The sequence below is a fragment of the Neomonachus schauinslandi genome, chromosome 16, assembly GCF_002201575.2.
Source record: "Neomonachus schauinslandi chromosome 16, ASM220157v2, whole genome shotgun sequence".
Lineage (NCBI taxonomy): Eukaryota > Metazoa > Chordata > Mammalia > Carnivora > Phocidae > Neomonachus > Neomonachus schauinslandi.
Window position 1 is genome coordinate 13,401,475 of NC_058418.1, and position 20,541 is coordinate 13,422,015.

Genomic DNA, 20,541 nt, shown 5'->3' on the forward strand with positions numbered 1-20,541 from the left:
AGTGCTGGGCCGGGATACTGAGGCACAAGGCAACACTGGTTAGTACTCCTTGGGCAGCTGGAGCATTGAGGGCGGCCTTGGAGGAGAAAGTCACCGACGCCCCCTGCTGGAGAGTGGTGTCATGACAGCTGTGCCCACTCCGCTGACTTAGGGCTGGTGATGCCCCTCACCCCTGCGGGCAGGGGAGGAGTCGGCCCAGGGGGCATCCCTGGCAGAAGCGCAGAGTCCATGGCCACAGCTATAAGCCTCTTTATTCCAGGGTCCCCGTGGGCGCCCTGCCCTATGAGTGTTATGCAGGAGAGCCGGGTTGTGCCGCCCCACACCTGCCCTGCTTTGCTCTGTGCCTGGGCGCCGGCCCTCCCATCACAGCCAGTGGTACCCCCACCTCTCCAGGAGGAGAGAGCCGCTCCAGCTGCCTTGGGCTACAACCACTCCACACGGGGCCTCAGAAGGACTGGGAGCCAAGGCCTGCCCCGACTCTCCACCTGGGCCTGGGCGGTGTCTGGTCACACTGGGCAAGGCAGCGAAGCCCAGGGTCCCTGATGAGAGCTGCCCCTGTGCCTAGAGGTACGTCATCCGGCCAACCAGGGATCTCACCACCCAGATGTCATCCACAATCTTCCCGTCCTGCAAGGGACAAAAACAAAAGAGGTAGTGAGAGCTGAAAGTCCAGACTCCAGGGCCAAGGACCTGAATTCAAATCCAGGTCTTTAATGGACTGTGTGACCTTGGGTGAAGTGTTAGACCTCTCTGAGCCTCAGTTTTCCTCATCTGAAAAGTGGGGATGATAGTAATAGTACCTACATCATAGATGTTGCGGGAATTAAATGAGATTATTTGTAGAGGGCTTTTTAAAAAGGGATCCCGGGACAAGGCAAGGACTGTGTAAGGTGTAGGCTATTATTATGAGCACAAACCCTGGAGTCAGACAAATGTCACTTATATATCTCAGTGCAACGGCTCTCTACATGGCCTTAAGAATGTTCCCCAACTATGAGCCTCAGTTCCATACTCTATACACAGGGGAGAACCGAATGGGATAAACGCATAAGCCTAAAGCCTACCCCCGGTGCGTGCACTGTTCAATAAAGGGTAGTTATTTATAATAAAAAGAACACGGTCTTTGCGGCCAGACCCCAGCTCTGCCACCCTCCAGCTGTGTGACCCTTGGAAAATTACTTCCCCTCTCTGAGCCTCAGTTCTCTCAACTGTACAATGGAAAGAAAAACCATCCCATGGGATTGCTGTGGTGATTAAAAGGTTCCTAGATGTAAAGGGTCTAGCCCAGCATCTGATGTAAACAGGTGCTCAAGAAATCATAATTATTATTATTTTAAAAAGACAATGACAGGGGCACCGAGGTGGCACATTCAGTTAAGCATCCAACTCTTGGTTTCAGCTCAGGTTGTGGTCTCAGGGTCGTGAGATCAAGCCCAGAGTCAAGCTCTGGGATTCTCTCTCTCCCTCTGCCCTTCCCTTCCTAAAAATTTTTTTAGAGATTTTATTTATTTATTTGACAGAGAGAGACAAGCAGGGGGAGCGGCAGGCAAAGGGAGAGGGAGAAGCAGGCTCCCCGCTGAGCAGGGAGCCCGATGAGGGGCTCAATCCCACGGCCCTGGGATCATGACCTGAGCCGAAGGCAGCCGCTTAACCCACTGAGCCACCCAGGTGCCCCAAATAAATAAATCTTTAAAAAAAATACAATAAGGGGCGCCTGGGTGGCTCAGTGGGTTAAGCCACTGCCTTCGGCTCAGGTCATGATCCTGGAGTCCCGGGATCGAGTCCCGCATCGGGCTCCCTGCTCGGCAGGGAGTCTGCTTCTCCCTCTGACCCTCCTCCCTCTCATGCTCTCTCTCTCTCATTCTTTCTATCTCAAATAAATAAATAAAATCTTTTAAAAATACAGTAAAATTACAATGGCAAAAATAAAGAAAGGTGAGCCATGATTATTTAGGTCCTTCTAACCTTGGGCCACTTCTGCCCAACACACATCATACTGGTTTCCCTCCACCTGCTCCCACCACCGGCCTTTTTCATGCTTTGGAAACTGTTCTCAGCACTTTATATATAACAGGTCAAGCAACTATTATCATCCCCTTTAACAGATGGGAAAGTTGTGGCTCGGAGAGTTGAAATAAGTCGCTCGAAGTCAGCCAGCTGGTAAGTAGCAGAGGCAGGATTTGAACCCAGGATTTCCAGCTCTGGAGTCCATGCTTTTAACCACTCAGCTCCAGAACCCGCTGGGCCCGGTTACTCGGGCAGGTGATCGGGCCACCGCTCACTGACCTGGTCATCTGACACCTGCTGGATGTGCACGTGGGTCCCGTTGAGGATTTGTAGCCGCGTGTATCCGTACTCCTTCACGCGCACGGCGCTCCAGGGCCTCGGGAAGAGGGAGAAGGGGGTCAGCCGCTCCTCACAGCCCTGCCAGACAGAATCCTTTAGACCCAGGGCTGGGGTGGGTGGAGGACCCACAAGGAGCAGAAACAACCTCCCAGGCCAGGACCCTGAGGCCTCCAAGGAAGACAAAGTCTGTTAAGCCTTGATCTCACTAAGACTTCTAGAAAAGTGCATGGTTGTGAGAGACTGCCCACTGCGGCATTTTCTGTAAGAGCCCTAAGCTGGAAGGCACCCAAATGCCCATCAGTGGGGGTCAGTTAAATAAATCATAGCGTAGCCATCACAAAGCAAGGTGTTGGTGGCCATGATGTATAGTAAAAGGGAAAACGCAATTGGAAGAATGGACAAAACCGGGGGGCCTCAACACTGGCCGTGCCATAGACCCTCCGAGAAAGCTTTTTTTTTTTTTTTTAAAGATTTTATTTATTTATTTGAGAGAGAGAGAACACATGAGAGGGGATAGGGTCAGAGGACGAAGCAGACTCCCTGCCAAGCAGGGAGCCCGATGCGGGACTCGATCCAGGGACTCCAGGATCATGACCTGAGCTGAAGGCAGTCACTTAACCAACTGAGCCACCCAGGCGCCCCTGAGAAAGCTTTTTAAGTCACCAGCGCCTGGGGGAGAGCGATTGCTCAGCCTTGCAGGAGATACGCCCGGCGACATGAGCAGAGACCATGCGGGACCTTGAAAAATCACCCTTTTGCACCCATCATTGGAATCATTAATGGAAGCAAGAATCATCAATAGGTAGTAAAACTCACGGTGAAAGTCTGAGGAATCGCCAGATAATGGCATAGTCCCAAATGATCTCTCCAGGAGAAATAATATATTAATAATCATTAATTATACATAATATAACAATATTATAAAATATTAATAATATGATAATAGCTGTGACAAGTAAGAAGATAAAATAGAGATTAAAACAGATGTGGTTGGGGCGCCTGGGTGGCTCAGTCGGTTGAGCATCTGACTCTTGATTTCGGCTCAGGTCATGATCTCAGGGTCATGGGATTGAGCTCTGTGTGGGGCTCCTCGCTGGGTGTGGGGCCTGTTCCAGGATTCTTTCTCCCTCTGTCCCTTCCCTTCCTGCTCACATGCGTCCACGAGCTGTCTCTCTCTCTCTCTCTCTCTCTCTCTCTCAAAAACAAACAAAACATAACAAAAAGAGATGTGGTTAAATGTTCATGTTTGGGAAACATTGGTAAAGGGGATATGGAAAGTCTTTGTATTTTTGCAACTTTTCTGTAAGTCTGAAATAATTTCAAAATTTGAAAATGAAGGAAAACTAATCTGTGCTGATTAAAGTTCAGAATAGCGATCACCCAGGGGTGTGAGGCGCCATCTGGTGCTGATAACATTCTATTTCCTGCTCCAGGTGGTGGCTACCTGGGCCACTGCCAGGGTCCCGTTCTCAGAGATTCTGGTGTTTGTTCTGGAATGGGGCCCAGACGCCGGAGTTTTAAAACTTCCCCATGTAATGTCCACCAAAGTTGAGAACCCCTAGGGGATGAAGCATGATCCAAGTTGTTTTTTGAAACTGGTTAGTACAGTAACTAACATCTCTATCAAGATAATCACTCAATTGCACATGCAGAGAACATTCTAAAATGCCATCCGACAGAACACGAGAGTGGGACGAAGAAGGGGTGTGGATGGCTGGTGTTCACCTCCTGCCCTCTGCACAATTGAACTTTTTTAGATTTTTTAAAAGATTTTATACACTTATTTGAGAGAGAGAGAGATCACGGAGGGAGAGGGAGAAGCAGGCTTCCCGCTGAGCAGGGAGCCCGATGCGGGACTTAATTCCAGGACCCCAGGATCATGACCTGAGCCAAAGGCAGACACTTAACTGCCTGAGCCACCCAGGCACCCTGTGCACTGTTTGAGTTTTTATCACAAGTGTTTCTTACTTTGATCTTACTAATTTATGAGAACCAGCTTAAAAAATAAGCCCTCTCTCCTTGCAGAAGTGAGTGATTCCAAGGCAGACAGGGAAAGGGCAGGGAAACACAAGAGGATTCTTGGAACACCCCGTAGGGTCAAAAAATAAGGAAGAGCTCACAAAATGACAGGGGCACTCGAAAGAAAACACAGGCCCTGACCCGAAGAGTTCCCAGTGGCCCAAACTGGAGCAAGGTGATCAACAGCATAAATCACAGTCATATCGGTTTATCGCCCACAGGATACAATAATTACCCATGAGTCCGCACTGGTATAAATCAATAACGAACTACATAAATGGAACCGAGGGGATGGCTCTTCCTCATGAGAGATTCTAATTAATAAATCTAGGAGGAATGAGGGAAATAGAAACTTCCCATTAGAACACCTCAGTAATAATTGTTGCAGGCAGGACGCACTGGAGGATTCAAAAATCAGTGCGTGCAAGTTTGAGGAGTGCTGGGAGATTTGCATGGCCGAAAGGTATCTCCCTGAAGTTACTTATTAATTAGAAACGGAAATATAATAGCTTTACAGTGGAGGAAACCCACAGACACCTCCTTAACCAGGTGATTCAGAGACACACGGACGGCAGGAGCCCCGGGTCCAATGCACCGAGGAGAACACATCACTTCTGTGATCGTCTTGCCCGAAATGCATAACCTGAATCTCAGCAAAATGACACATAAACCCAGACCACGGGGCCTTCTGCAAAACAACTGGCCAGGAGTTTTCTAAAATGTGCAGGATGAAAGACTCTGGAGACATGATAACTAACTCGAATGTGGGATCCTGGAACAGAAAGCGGTCGTCAGGGAGAAGTTTGGTGGAACGTGAATCGAGTCTGGAGTTCAGTGGCAGTGATGATAATAAGAAGCTGTCTGTCTTTGGATCCATCTGGTAAACTTGAGCAAGCCCCCCCCCAACCCCTGCCACCTGTTGAGCCTGAGACTGAACGAGTATTTGACTGCCTGAGCCTCTGTTTCCACATCTGTACAATGGGCCTGCGACTAGGGCTACCTAAGCTCTTGGGGGGGGGGAGTGTTGGTGACAGCAGCCGTATAAACACCTGGCCCCCCAGGCAGGCATAAGAGGCAGTAAAAATCAAGAGGCAAGAAGCCAAAGGCACCCTTCCCCGTGGTGCTCACGGCAGATCCTGTGATGATGTGGACCGGGCCTCGAGGGTTGGTGTAGGGCATCTCTCGGCTGCCATTAAATACCTGGAGACAGGGACAAGGGGGAGGAGCGTGTCACACCAGGCCAAACCCCAGGTGTCCAGGGGTCCACCGACACCAGCCGCATGGGCCCTCGGCCCTCCCTGAGCCTCACCTGGTAGTCGTAAATGGGCCACAGGCGTTCGTAGGAGTGCTCATGAGCCCACAGCTGTAGGTCGACCCCTGAGATAGAACAAGTTGGGGTCAAGCTGTTTGATCCTGGAGAGGTTGGGCAGGGCGGTGGGGGGAGGGTGGGCTGGGTCCTGGGGCTGGAAGTCCCCCAGGTCACTCACCATATTTGTAGAAAAGATCCTCCAACCCAAAGAACTTGCCACGGAGGCCTTTGCGAACCTGGGCAGGGTGCACAAGGAAGTGAATGGGGACTCAGGCCGCCCCCCTTCCCCTCCTGGCTCTCAGCACCCCGCCTCAGGGAGGGGGTCCTCACCTTGCTTTCATGCCATGTACAGTCATCCAAATCAGCATTGGAACAGTACATGGGCCGGTGGCCCATGGTAATGATCCACGGCCGGGCTGCCCGGTTCTTATTGGCTTTCTAGAGAGAAGAGCCCCGAGTGAGCCCTGGGAGGGGTGGGTGGGGAGGAGAGGCAGGGCAGGGGATTATAGGGGACCTCCACCCATGTTACCTGGAGGTCACTCTCCAGCCAGTGGAACTGTCTCTCTACCAGGTGGTGACCGTAACTGAGGAAGAAGTATACCTCGGTGGAGAAGGAGATGATGTGCGCAGGGCCCAGATCCCAGCTGGAGGGGTCAGAGGGCGTAGGTCAGAGGTGGGGGTCTCCTTGGCATCTCCCATCCATCCTCCAGTCCTCAGGGTTCCCCAGATTACCTGTACCACAGGCCTTCGCTGTTCCCTGGCATGCTGAAGCGGGCCTTGTAGTTAGAGAAGTTGCTGGGTAAAAGAAAGTGAAAAGGTGCGGGGAGAGTCTGAGTTCCCCGACCCGGCCCCCAACTCCCCACTGCCAGGCCAGGTCTGCCTCCCAGCCCGGCCCCCATCTCCTCTCCTCTTGATACCACTAACGCGCTGCTGCAGGATGAGGGACTAAAGTGAGACACTAAGAAGGACATGTCTGTTTGCACCGGTCGGGCCCTCACCCGCCCTGAAGCCCCAGGCCCTCACTAGCGTTCTTCGTGATTCCCAGGGCACGTCATATAGGGCAGGCTGGCGGCCACGGGTTCAATGAGCCGCATGAACTTGTCCCCGACTCGAGCATTGTCCTGATCCATGTTGTAGGCGAAGTCTCCTGGGGGGGGGGGGGAGGCAGGGAGAGAGTGAGGACCCAGACCCGGCTCTCCTCTTGCTGGAACCGAGAGACCCAATTGCTCAGCTCTGCAACCCCCAGCCCCGAGCCATCCCGGTTCTGCAATCCCTACCTCACACCCACCCACATGTGCACTTGGAGCTGTTTCCTGAACCTCTGGCCCCTGAGGACCGCCCCCCCTTGAGACTGCCCTGGTCTCCCATGCTCTGATCACACTGGCCCCCATCTCTGCTCACCTTCTTGTCCCCTCCCATGACAACGTTGAGACTGACACGATCTGATACTGGTTTTGTACCAGGCACAGTTCCAAATGCTTTACATACTTGATCACCGGAATCTTCAAAACACCCTCTGAGGTGGATGTTATTATCACCCCACTTCAGATGGGGAAACTGAGGCCCAGAGGGATTATGTGCTTGCGCAAGGTCACAGGGCTGGTTAGTAAAAATCCAGGAATCAGGCCCTGGGAGTCTGATTCCAGAGTCTGCGGCTGTGAACCATGTCAGCCCCAATCTCCATCTCCCAAGTGTGTCCCTGTCCCCTGAAGCCACAGCAGCAATGATCATGACAAGGAATAAGCGGCACTTACAGCATGCCAAGCCACGTCACCCATGTAGTCATCACGACAGTGCCATGAATTCTGGAGCAGCCTTAGCCCTCATTGTAATAACGCAGAGGACAAAACCAATAACGCACACGGCTCTCCGTGTTGGAGCTGGGATTTGCACCTGGGCAGGCTGGTTAACCACAGACACCCTCTCCAGAGCCCGTGTCTCATCGCCTGTCCCTTCAGAACCACACTAACCCCAGCGCGGTGCCCTTGATAGCCCCGGGATCACCTCCCACCCAAGCCCCACCCGAAGCCTTCAGGTGCACCCTCGTCAATGCCTCACCCACATGGAGAACAGCATCGTACATGCCCTGCTGGGTGTCCCTGCGCAGCCGTGGGAAGGCCTTCGGGTTGTCAGCCCCCAGGTCCCCAAACACAGCCAGACGGGGGCTCCAGTGGGGACCATTCTTCAGCGCCCGGAAACGGAACCGACGGCTCCAGCCCCGAGAACTGCCACAGCGGTAAACTGAGGGAAAGGGGAAGGTCACAGTCAGCTAGGAGCACGCCCTGGCTGCCTCCTCCCCACCCCGCAATCCATCTTCACTTGGTGGGGGGAGGAAGTGGGGATTGAGGGGTTCCGACCCATGCCCTTCGGTCCACCCCACCCCAGACCCCAGAGCTTTCCATTCTCATGCCAGAGTCTCGTACAATAGGCTGCAGATCAGCAGAGCAGTTACCAGCCCGGCCTGGGCCCCCTGTCAGTGGTGGCTTCTCCTCTATCCCCCACTCCTCTTTCTGCTTCCCCATGAGCACTCGGGCCTGGGGCCCCTCTCACCATACTGGACCCCTGGCAGCAGTTCCCGCAGCGTGACCCGGTGTATGTAGAGCTTCCGCCGGAGAAGGCCCCCATCCACAAAGCGGCTGAAGGTGCCCTGAGCCCGGAGGGGCAGGGGGCCCGTTAGCTGCAGTCCGAACTGCACTTCGGACGGGGTGGGGACCCATGTGGTCCAGGTTACAGTCATGGAGCCCGGCTCACCTGGGGAGAAAGGAGCAGAGCGGGGCCGGGCAGTGAGGCCTGAGCTGGAGCAGGGGAGGATGTGCAGACAGAGCGAGGGGCAAGAGCGAACAGCTCTGGAACACTTAGTAATTAGGGACACGGGTTCTGGAGCTCCCCAGGTGAAACCCCAGCTTTGCCATTTCCAAGCTGCGCTTCCCTGGGCACATCACTTCACCTCTCTGCGCCTCGGTTTCCTTATCTGTAAAGTGGAATAATAATGGTTTCTACTCTAAGGGTTTTCATGAGGCTCAGGAGAATAAATACAAGCAAAGCACTTGGGACGGTGCAGTGAGGATTACATGAGTGAATGGATATTATTCTTACTACGATTATTTACTGCGTGCAGCCCTCGTGCCAAACATTTTGCATATATGATATCATTGAGGGGTTATAAACTCAGATATCTAGAAACCTGCCAGGTAATATAAATGGGGACAAAGACCGGCTGGAAGGAGTCAGGCAGCAGAGAGTGATAGAGTGTGTAGCAAACTGTAGACTCCGCCCTGTCTTAAAGGGGCTGCCGTCGCTCACTGCGGTGTAGCTTCTGCTTCCATGCAGGAAGCAAGCCCAGGGCCCCCAAATCTGTCAACTTCTAGAGTAAGTCTCTATATGGTGGTTTTTATATGCCAGGAACAGAGATAGATACATAGATAGATAGATAGATAGATATATCCAAACTTTTTTTTTTTTAAGATTTTTTATGTATTTATTTGAGAGAGAGAAAGAGCATGAGCCGGGGGAGGGGCAAAGGGAGAGAGACAAGCAGACTCCTCGCTGAGTGCAGAGCCAACCAACAAGGGGCTCGGGGCTCGGGCTCGATCCCAAGACCCTGAGATCATGACCTGAGCTGAAGTCAGACGCTTCACTGACTGAACCACCCAGGCGCCCCAATAAATCCAAACTTTGAAGTGCTAACTCAAAATTCTTAAATGCCAGCAACCAAATCAAGGTTTTCAACACACCACACGGTATAGTCTGATATTAAGAGCATGCATTCTTGTTCAGGGAACAGGAGAATGCATGTGCACCAGATTCTTCATTGCAGCACTGTTTGTAATCACGACGTACCAGAACTGACCAAAATGCCCACCCACAAGAGAGGGGCCAAATAGGCTATGTAACATCCAGACAGTGGAGCATAAGGGAGCTATCCAAAGAACGAAGACAAGTTCTAGGACCTGCTACGGAATGACATCCAGGACAGCCAGGGAAATTGACAAAGCAAAGTACACAAGAGTGTCAATAGGCACCTATTCTTCACTAAGAGGATAGACACAGGTATTTACTCATCTGTATGAAAGAAATACAGGAAGGATACAGCAGAAAAGAAAGACATGGGTTCCTTACATGGGGTTGATGGGAACGGGGTAGAAAAGGGGAGACAGGTACAGAGCAGGAAAGACCAGGATGGAAAACACTATTTAGTGTTTTTAGTGTAATTGTTTAGTGTAATTCTGACTCTTAGAATTATAGTCGTGTTCCATATTTCCTTCACACACACCCAAAATAAGCTAACAATTACAATAACAATGTAGGAAGAAGCCAGTATGGAATATAAACACTGACCAATGGATGTAACTTTATTTAAAAAGTAAATAAAGCAACCACACCGAAGGAGTGGGTCACCATGGGATAGGTCTTGACTGGACGCTGTAAGACTATGGCGAAAAGGTACAAACTGCCAGTCATAAAATAAATAAGTCACAGAGATGAAAAAAGTACAGCAAAGGGAATATAGTCAAGTATATCGTACTAACATGGCATGGTGACAGACGGTGACTTCCCTTACTGTGGTGAGCACCGAGTAATGAAGAAAATTGTCAGATCACTATGAAACTAACATAAAATTTGATGTCAACATGTAATTCAGTAATTAAAAAATGCTTTTAAAAAGACTACAGAGAAGGGGCGCTTGGGTGGCTCAGCTGGTTAAGTGTCTGCCTTCAGCTCGGGTCATGATCCCAGGGTCCTGGGATTGAGACCCACGTCGGGCTCCTGGCTTAGCAGGGAGTCTGCTTCTCCCTCCCCTCCCTGCTCATCATCTCTGTCGCTATCTCTGTCTCTCTCTCTCTCTCAAATAAATAAATAAAATCTTAAAAAAAAAGGACTACAGAGAAAAAGGACTGCACATACATGTTGTCACCTAGTAAATGTTCTCACAGGGACACAGGCAAATAATTCTGAAGCTGCTTTATGCCTATACTTGCATTGAACAAATACCTAAGTATACTGTAGAAGTGGGAGGTAGGTTTTGCAATGCTGGAGAAAGAAGTTATAAATAAGGAAAGAAGAAGGCTAAAATAAGCCCGTGATGTTGGACTAGAATCAGAGGTATCAGTATGATCTCATGGTAAGTGCTATATACATACAGATAGATACGGAAACGGAGATATGTGCATGCGCATGTGATACACACACACGTTTGTGAAAGGGCCTGGAAGCCGTGATACCTCGGTAACCACGAGCACACCTAGTGCTCAGATCTTAGCTTCTAAATACCCGTTCTCCTGTGAAAGAAACCAGGGATCCTTGCAGAAGCGGTTGATTCCAAAGACAGGGCAGGAAATATACAAGATAAGCCTGGAATGACATGTGGTGCCAGAAAGTGGGGGAGTGCTCAAGAAATGACAGGGGTTTGTCGAAAGAACACAGAAGCTGATCCGAAGGAATTCCAAAAGACCAAATCCAGGACAATTTGAGCCACAAAATAAATAATGATAGTATTGGATATTTAACCCAAGGAATCAAATATCTGTAAGTCTATACTGAAATACATAAATAAATAAGTGAATGGATGGATGGATGGATAGATGGAGGGAAGGGACAGCTTTCCTGACAGTAAAATTTCCATTAGACGGAGAGAAGAATTAGAAAGCCACAAAATCACCATTAGGCAAACACCACGCTAATAATTGCTACAGGCAAGATCCACTGACGTATGCTAAAATCAGTGGGCGAAAGTTCCAAGAGAAACATAATTTGCATGGTCTCAAGGAATCTCCCCCAAGATATTTATTAAGTGCAAAGGGAAGAAGAAAAATCCTATGATGGAGAAACCCAGCAGGCTCCACTGTAACCACACAATGAAGGCCAACATCACCAGTAACAGCAATGAGCTATGTCAGCACCGTGAGCTCTCTGATACCAGGCATCGGGGAGGACACAACATCACAGCTCTGATAGCCTTGCCAGAAAAGCACATAACTTCATTCTGATCAGGAGAAAATACCTGACAAACCCCAAATGAGGGCTACCCTACAAAATAACTGCTTGGTACTAAAAAATGTCAAGATCATGAAAGGTAAGGAAAGACTGAGCCACTGGCAGGTTGGAGGTGACTAAGGAGAACAGCTAAATGCTAAATAATGAAATAACCAAGTGGGAAAAACTGCTGATATTCCAACAGGGTCTGTAGTTTAATTAATAGTATATTGTACCAATGTTAATGTCCTGTGGTTTTTCCTTAAGATTTTATTTATTTATTTGAGAGAGAGAGAGAGAAGAGGTGTGTGAGAGAGCATGAGTTGGGGGAGCGGCAGAGGGAGAGGGAGAAGCAGGTTCCCCGCTGAGCAGGGAGCCCAATTTGGGGGCTCCATTCCAGGACCCTGAGATCAAGACCTAAGCTGTAGGCAGACGCTTAACTGACTGAGCCACCCAGGCACCCAACTTCCTGGTTTTAATAAACACATTGGGGCATCTGGGTGACTCAGTCAGTTAAGTGTCCAATTCTTGATTTCGGCTCAGGTCATGATCTCAGGGTCATGAGGCTGGGTGTGGAGTCTGCTTAAGATTCTCTCCCTCTCGGGCGCCTGGGTGGCTCAGTTGGTTAAGCGACTGCCTTCAGCTCGGGTCATGATCCTGGAGTCCCGGGATCGAGTCCCGCATTGGGCTCCCTGCTCAGCAGGAAGTCTGCTTCTCCCTCTGACGCTCCCCCATCTCATGCTCTCTCTGTCTCTATCTCATTCTCTCTCTCAAATAAATAAATAAAATCTTTAAAAAAAAAAAAAGATTCTCTCCCTCCCTCTCTCTTTGTCCTTCCCCTCCCCCTGCAAGCACATGCGCACTCTCTAAAAAATAAATAAACATACCGTAATTATGTAAGATGCTAACACAACAGTAGGAGAAACTGGGTGAGGGGAATATGGGAGCTCTGTAATATTTCTGTAAATTTTCTGTTAAATCTAAAATTAGTACAAAGTTAAAGTTCTAAAACAAATACCGTGGGCTCTTTGAGCCAGCCTGCCGGGCTTCAAATTCTAGACTGTGTGACCCGGAGTCAGACTTTTCTTCTCTAGGAGGCCTGGTTTACTCTTCTATAACATGGGAGTAACAACAGAACCTACAGTTTAAGATCCAATACGAGGCTAAGTGAGTTATCCCTCTGATGCATTTAGTAGGAGCGGATTTGCTATTCTTAGTGCAAAGGCCAAACAAGGGACCCCTTGTCACCTCACTGGATTTTCACAGTAGCACCACAAGATGGGTTTTACTGTCATTCCATTTTATAGAGGTCTCCAGGCAAAGGGCCTTGTCCAAGGTCAGTTGGTCAACAAACGCCAAAGCCAGTTCACTTGAGTGGCTTCAGATTCTACAGTGCAACTAACCTTTAAGAAACGATCTTCCTCGGGACGCCTGGGTGGCTCAGTCGGTTAAGCGACTGCCTTCGGCTCAGGTCAAGATCCTGGAGTCCCGGGATTGAGTCCCGCATCGGGCTCCCTGCTCAGCGAGGAGCCTGCTTCTCCCTCTGACCCTCCTCCCTCTCATGCTCTCTCTATCTCATTCTCTCTGTCTCAAATAAATAAATAAAATCTTAAAAAAAAAAAAAAAGAAAAAAGAAACGATCTTCCTCATAACTGTCAAGGACATAAAGAAAAAAAAAGGCAAAAACAAGAAAAGCCTGAAGAAGAACTGTCACAGCTAGGAGGAGACTAGAGATGGCAGCGGGATGAGGTGTGGGATCGTGGATCAGGTTAGTGGAAATATTGGTGAACGACCAAAGTCCATAGTTCAATTAGTGATATAATGCCAATGTTAATTTCTTAACTTTGACGATGGGTACATAAAACATTGACATTAGGGGAAGCTGGGTGAGGGGGGTACAGGAATTCTGCACTATCTTTGCAACTCTTCCATAAATCTAAAGTTATTTCAAAATAAAAAGCTAAAATTATTTGAAAGACAGACAGAAAGGGCTGTGTGTTGAGTTTGGGTGCAGTATCAAAAAGGAATAGGCACAATTATTTGAAACTCCTTTTAAAATCCTCCTCCCGGGGGGGGCGCCTGGGTGGCTCAGTCGTTAAGTGTCTGCCTTCGGCACAGGTCATGATCCCAGGGTCCTGGGATCGAGCCCCGCATCTGGCTCCCTGCTCAGTGGGAAGCCTGCTTCTCCCTCTCCCACTCCTCCTGCTTGTGTTCCCTCTCTCACTGTGTCTCTGTCAAATAAATAAATAAAATCTTTAAAAATAAAAAATAAAATAAAATAAAATAAAATTCCCCTCCTGGGGTGCCTGGGTGGCTCAGTCAGTTGGGTGTCTGCCTTCGGCTCGGGTCATGGTCCCAGGATCCTGGGATCAAGCCCCGCATCGGGCTCCCTGCTCGGTGGGGGGCCTGCTTCTCGCTCTCCCACTCCCCTGCTTGTGTTCCCTCTCTGGCTGTGTCTCTCTCTGTCAAATAAATAAATAAAATCTTTTTAAAAATAAATAAATAAAATAAAATCCTCCTCCCTGTTTCAATCCGGAGTCTGTGTGAGACCAAATTTTCTTTGTATATATCATCCAAAGCAACATATTGAAACAGACAGCAGCGGAAGCAGATGTGGGGAGAATCTGGCTGTCTCCTATTAAGCCAGACATTAAAGAGACTTAAAAAGATGTAAACCAATGCCACTCTTCTCATTAGATTTCTTTTCTTTTGTATAGTAGTTATTTTTCATGCAAAATGCCACTTACCTTAACACAGAATGGATTTATTACTGCTCATTTTAAATGACTTAAAAACGTTTAAATGCCTCAGCTTTAATTTCTAATACGGCAAATATTATGGATATAACTCACATAAACTAAAGCTCCTTGACGTTCTCAATCATCTTTAGCTGCTCAAAGGGACTCGGACAAAAACGTGTGGGAACCATGGCTACACTCCATTTCGCCACTTCACAGGTAATATCTCATTTACTCCCCTCTATGAGGCCACACTAGTATTCACCCATTGTCCAGAGGAGGAAGCAGAGGCCAGAGAGGTTAAGTCACTTGCCCATGGTCACACAGCAGGTAAGTAGCAAAGGGAGGATTAAAACCCAGGAAGCCTGGGTCCAGAGGGTCCAGAGTCCAAGGCCTTACCACCACCCTTAGATCAAGGATCAGGAGGCAGCTTTGTGGGGACACTGAGCAAGGACAACAGCAGTCCCCTTCGGAGAACGTTTACTATAGTCTGGGCACCATAATCATTTCCCACAAAGTCAGCTGCACCACTGCTTGGAACCCCCATTTAACCGAGGCAGATAACTGAGGCTCAGGAAGAACAAGCCACCAGCCCAGGGTCCCACAGCAATCCACATGGGATACCTGAGCCCCCAACCCACTGGGCCTCCCTGGGATATGCCCAGGAAGTGGTCCCGGAAACTTACCTGGGTAAGAGAGGTGGACTTGCTCAGGGTCAGCCCTGGGAGCCACTGGGGTCCCCTGGACTCCCAAGGAGGAAATCAGGAGCAGACAGTAGCAGGACCAGCAGGGACAAAGGGGGCGCATGGTAAGGGGACAGTGGGGGGGGCAGATGGGGAAGGGGAGGGGTCCACAGTAAATCAGATCCCGTCAGGAACAGCACAAAGGGTCTGGGAAGATGGAGAATGGAGGGAGGTCGGGCAATGACCGGGGAGGAAGGCAGGATGGCGGGGATGTCTTCAAGGGGGTGATTATCCAGATGCTAGAGAGAAAACAAAAATATTGATCACTACCAACCACCAAATGTTCTGAGACTCGCTGTGTGCTAAGCACTTTGCATAGATTAACTCCTGGGAGCCTCACAACATTCCTATGTGTGGTGGCTGCTCAGATCATCACCGCCATATCACAGATGAGGACAGTGAGCAACAGTGATTCAGTGCACAGCTAGGATGTGATGGAGCCGGGACTGGAAGCCAGGGGTCCTGGTTCCAGAGCCCTAGTTCTTAACCATAGCTCACTCTCAGAGAGAGGTTGGGGACTCACTGTAGAAAGTTGTCCTTGGCAACCCCGTCCCTAGCATTGCCCCCTGCTCTCAGAGCTCATCACTCCCTATTTCTGCCTCCAGCCTTCCATTTTGGTCTTAGTGACCCCAATCCCCCACTGCATCCCCAGGTTCTCCCCCAGAATTCTATCCTACCTGGAGCGGCCCCTTCCCCTCTATCCCCTCCTTGGCATCCCATCCTGCCTTGGTGACCCCAATCTCCCCCAGCCCTGCACCTGCATACCCACTGCCCTTCTCCCCGGCTCCAGTTTGCTCTCCAGCTCCTGGAGGACCTGCCGGGGGCGCCCAGCTGGGCCAGGACCTTCAGCCCGGAGGCTGGGAGCTGGGCAGGGGACTTCCTCCCGGTCCCTGGCTCACCCTCGGGGCGCCGCCTGCCCGCACGCGCGCGCGTCTGGGGCCACCAGTGAGGCGGCGGTATTTATGAGTTTGCAGGCGCCGCCGCATCCTGCCGCCCACTTCTGTCCCAGCCCCGGAAGGGCCTGCCTTCTTGAAGTGACAGGCTCCCCAGACAACCGGGGCCCCGGGTCGCACAGGTCCAGCCGGTCCTGGACGCCCCATGCCCACCCGTCCACCTCCCCCCAGGGTGGGGCGTGGGAAGGGGGACCCAGGAAGGTTTGGTACGCTGCAGCCGCCGCCTCCAGGGTGACCACCAGATGAGCGCCGGGGACAGGTAAGGCTGAGCTTGTCCCACAGCCACCCCACCCCGGGACTGCGGAGTCCCCAGGGCACAGACACTGGCCCCCACCCCCGGCCCTGCCAGATCCCCCGGTACCCAGGTGTGCCAAGCAGCTGGGGCCTGCGACCCAGGGGATTCCCCAATCCCTTCCCGCGGGCTCATCTTCCTCGAAATTCCTTCCTCCTTCCTCCTTCTCCAAGTTTAGCCCCTGGATTCCTTCCCCCCCCCCCCCCCCAGAACCCCCACTTCACCCCAAGGCATACTGAAAACACAAAATCAAAATCTGGGAAAGGCAGTGCTGCTTCTGAGCTGGGCGCCCTAGGCGGGTCACTTAACCTCGCTGAGCCCTGGCTTCTTCACCTGTAAAAGGAAGATAATAATAGTACATACCCTATGGGCTTTTGCAAGGATTAAACCAGATGAGGCATGAAATTTCATGCTGAGAACGTGGTCTGAGTTAGGGCTGGATAATAATCAGCTTTTTTATTATGATGAATGCCATGAACTCCAGATAATTGCCCTGGGGTCTAGGTGGGAGCGAGTGAGAATTTTCCTTAAACCTTCGGGACTGTTTGAAGGTTGAGAGTGGCTTGCCACACAATATGTTTGGGGGTTCCCCCAGCAGCAGGATAAGTGTGGAGGGTCCAGGGTTTTCATTGTTCTCCCTTCCTGTCGGTAGATAAAATGACCCAACCACTAGGCTTTTGTAAATCAAAGTATAGCAATTCCAGGCGCCTGGGTGGCTCAGATGGTTAAGTGTCTGCCTTCGGCTCAGGTCATGATCTCAGGGTCCTGGGATCGAGTCCCGCATCGGGCTTCCTGCTCCTTGGGAGCCTGCTTCTCCCTCTGCCTCTCTCTCTCTCTCTCTGTCTCTCATGAATAAATAAATAAATTTTAAAAATCTTTTAAAAAAAGTATAGCAATTCCTGGGTGCCTGGGTGGCTCAGTCTGTTAAGTGTCTGCCTTCGGCTCAGGTCATGATCTTGGGCCTGGATGGAGCCCCGAGTCGGGCTCGCTGCTCAATGGAGTCGGCTTCTCCTTCTCCCTCTGCCACTCCTGCTTGTGATCTCTCTCTCTTTCTCAAACAACAGCAACAACAAAACCCCCACAAAGTATAGCAGTTCCCCTGGTTGGGTACACAGATTTCAAAGACTGACTCTCAATCCAGTGCTACTGAATTATAGATATAGAAATATTTTTCTAAGTTTATTTAAGTACTCTCTACACCCAAGGTGGGACTCGAGCTCAGGACTCTGAGATCAAGGGTCGCATGCTTTTCTGACTGAGCCAGCCAGGCGCCCCTAAAAGTATTTTTTTTAAACAAATTTGTGATACAGTAAGATATGTGCTTCTTTCTTAATGCATTAAACTTCAAGATCTAGCGACATTCAAAAAATTATGGTAACTCAGAAGTTTCAATGAGTGTATAGATGTTTGAGAGGCCTGAATGACTGCAGTGGGATGTGAAAACATCTTTGATTTCTTTCTTTCTTTCTTTCTTTCTTTCTTTCTTTCTTTCTTTCTTTCTTTCTTTCTTTCTTCTTTCTTCCTTTCTTTCTTTTTCTTTCTTTCAGAGAGAGAGGGAGCATGGCAGGGGGAGGGAAAGAGAATCTTTTTTTTTTTTTTTTTAAAGATTTTATTTATTTAGTTGAAAGAGACAGAGATAGCAAGAGGGGGAGTGGGAGAGGGAGAAACAGGCTTCCTGACAGGCAGGGAGCCCGATGTGGGGCTCGATCCCAGGACCCCGGGATCGTGACCTGAGCTGAAGGCAGACGCTTAACAACTGAGCCACCCGGGCGCCCAGGGAAAGAGAATCTTAAGCGGACTCCACGCCGAGCGCAGAGCTTCATCTCGTGACCCTGAGATCATGACCTGAGCTGAAATTAAGAGTCGGACGCTTAACCGACTGAGCCACCCAGGCGCCCCTGATTTCTTTTCATGGCAGAGCTGGAAGTCTGCAAATAGGACAGAAGGACATAGTAAATTTCAATCGCAGCAGTTGTCATTAAATTATACCCTCTTAAAAATTATGGAGGACTCCAAAGAGGTTTTGTATATATGGGTTGTATCTATTGATATTTGTCATGTAAGAAAATTGAAATGAGAAGGGTTTTTTTGTTAAAGATTTATTTATTTATTTGACAGAGACAGACACAGCGAGGGAGGGAACACAAGCAGGGGGAGTGGGAGAGGGAGAAGCAGGCTTCCCGAGGAGCGGAGAGCCTGATGCGGGGCTCGATCCCAGGACCCCGAGATCATGACCTGAGCAGAAGGCAGACGCTTAACACCTGAGCCACCCAGGTGCCCCTAAAATGAGTTTTTAAAACACAAGAATACACATGCATACATTCCATTAGCCATCATACCAATGACATCACCGCAAGTCAGGCAGCCTTTGGAGAGTGAAAAGGACAAACACATCTTTGTATTATTGTGAAAATAATTTTGACCTCATTAACGCCCTTGAAAAGGTCTTGAGGATTCTTGGGGATTCTCAGACCACGTTTTGAGGACTGCCGAGTTAAAGGGCGGTAAAAGCAAAGAGGTCATTGGTTTTCCCACCCAAATTCATGTAGCCTCTGAATTCCATCCACCAGCTCCGATTAAAAACCCCCCTACAGGGTGCCTGGGGGGCTCAGTCGTTAGGCGTCTGCCTTCGACTCAGGTCATGATCCCAGGGTCCTGGGATCGAGTCCCGCATAGGGCTCCCTGCTCAGAGGGGAGTCTGCTTCTCCCTCTCCCACTCCCCCTGCTTCTGTTCCCTCTCTCGCTATATCTCTCTCTGTCAAATAAATAAATAAAATCTAAAAAAAAAAAAAAAAAAGCCCCCCTACAGTTGTACCTGTTGGTCCCTGACCCGGTGGATGAGGGCTCCCAGCTCCCTAGTGTCCCTTCTCCCCCCAACTCCTGCTCTAATCTCAGCCCTCCCCTACTCTCAGGACAGCCGTAGAACTATTTCCAGTCCTCTTTTCGGACAGCTCTTGTTTTAAGAAATATACTTCCACCTCTCTTATTTCTTCTGCTCCTTGTGCTGGGGAACAGAGCATCTACTCTGGGGCCAGATGGCCTGAGATTAGCTCTAGCTCGAGCATTGACTAACTTCGGCAAGTTACTGAACGCCACTGTACCTCGGTTTCCCCCTCTGTCACATGTCAATAATAATAATAATAGTAACAGGCTCATAGTGTTGCTGTGAAGATTAAATAAGGTAACAGATACCAACAACTGAAAACAGTGCCTCGCACAGAGCAGGTGTCGCCCGCATACCTTCCAGTTATTGTTATACCTTAAGCACCTGGGCTGCTCAGTGTGTAAAATAAGGGCTGTCACGAACTCGCTTCTCCAAATCATTTTAAGATTATCTGAACTTTCTTTATTGTGAAACATAACATTACAGAAAGTACCTGAAACGTAACTAGTCCACTTAATGAATTATGACAAAGGGAACAGACCTGTGTAACCCACCGCCCAGGTAAAGAATCAAATTCCACCAGTTTTCCCTGAGCCTCCGCCCAGGCACTACTTTCTCTCTCCGCGCGGAGGTACCCACCTGACTTAAGTTTTGCTGCCTAAGTATGCCTTCTTGTAGACAGTTCCATTGTGCCTCTTTTCCACATGATGGGAATAATATTATGCTGTATGACTTCTGGTGTCGGCTTCTTTCCCTCAACATTATGATTGTGAAATTCATCCGGGGCAGGTGTATGAGTGCCATCCATGGCTCCTGGTTGTGGAGTCGAGGTCCATGGTGTGAAGACACCACAATATGTTTATATGTTCATATACCAACTATGGATGGAAATTAAGTTGTTTCCATGTTTGGCTCTTGCAAATAATATTGCTATATATATATATATTATAAACTATATACAGTGCACATTTTGTTCTAGTATGTTCACAACATAGAGCGGACATATACAGTTGACCCTTGAATAACATGGGTTTGAACTACATGGGTCCACTTATACATAGACTGTTTACCGTACTGTAACTGTATTTTCTCTTCCTTATGATTTTCTTGATAACATTTTCTTTTCTCTTGCTTACTTTATGGTAAGAATACAGAATACAGTACATATTACATACGAAATATGTGTTAATTGGCTGTATGTTATTGGTAGGGCTTTCGGTCAAGAGTAGGCTATTCATAGTTACCTTTTGGGAGAGTCAAAGTTACATTTGGATTTTTGACTGC

General features: G+C 49.4%; 1 protein-coding gene across 1 annotated transcript; it reads right to left on the reverse strand.

The window, feature by feature from the left end:
* Nucleotides 1–261: 261 nt before the first annotated feature.
* On the reverse strand, nt 262–16,050 carry ACP7 (acid phosphatase 7, tartrate resistant (putative)). The gene is made up of 13 exons (XM_021701023.1): nt 16,028–16,050; nt 15,072–15,367; nt 8,225–8,425; nt 7,733–7,915; nt 6,698–6,821; nt 6,407–6,469; nt 6,204–6,318; nt 6,005–6,112; nt 5,853–5,910; nt 5,675–5,742; nt 5,494–5,565; nt 2,287–2,424; nt 262–627 (listed from the first exon to the last, which is right to left on the reverse strand). Exons 2-13 carry the CDS (start codon nt 15,190–15,192, stop codon nt 562–564), a joined length of 1,317 nt encoding a protein of 438 aa, XP_021556698.1. The 5' UTR covers nt 15,193–15,367; nt 16,028–16,050; the 3' UTR covers nt 262–561.
* Nucleotides 16,051–20,541: the final 4,491 nt, after the last annotated feature.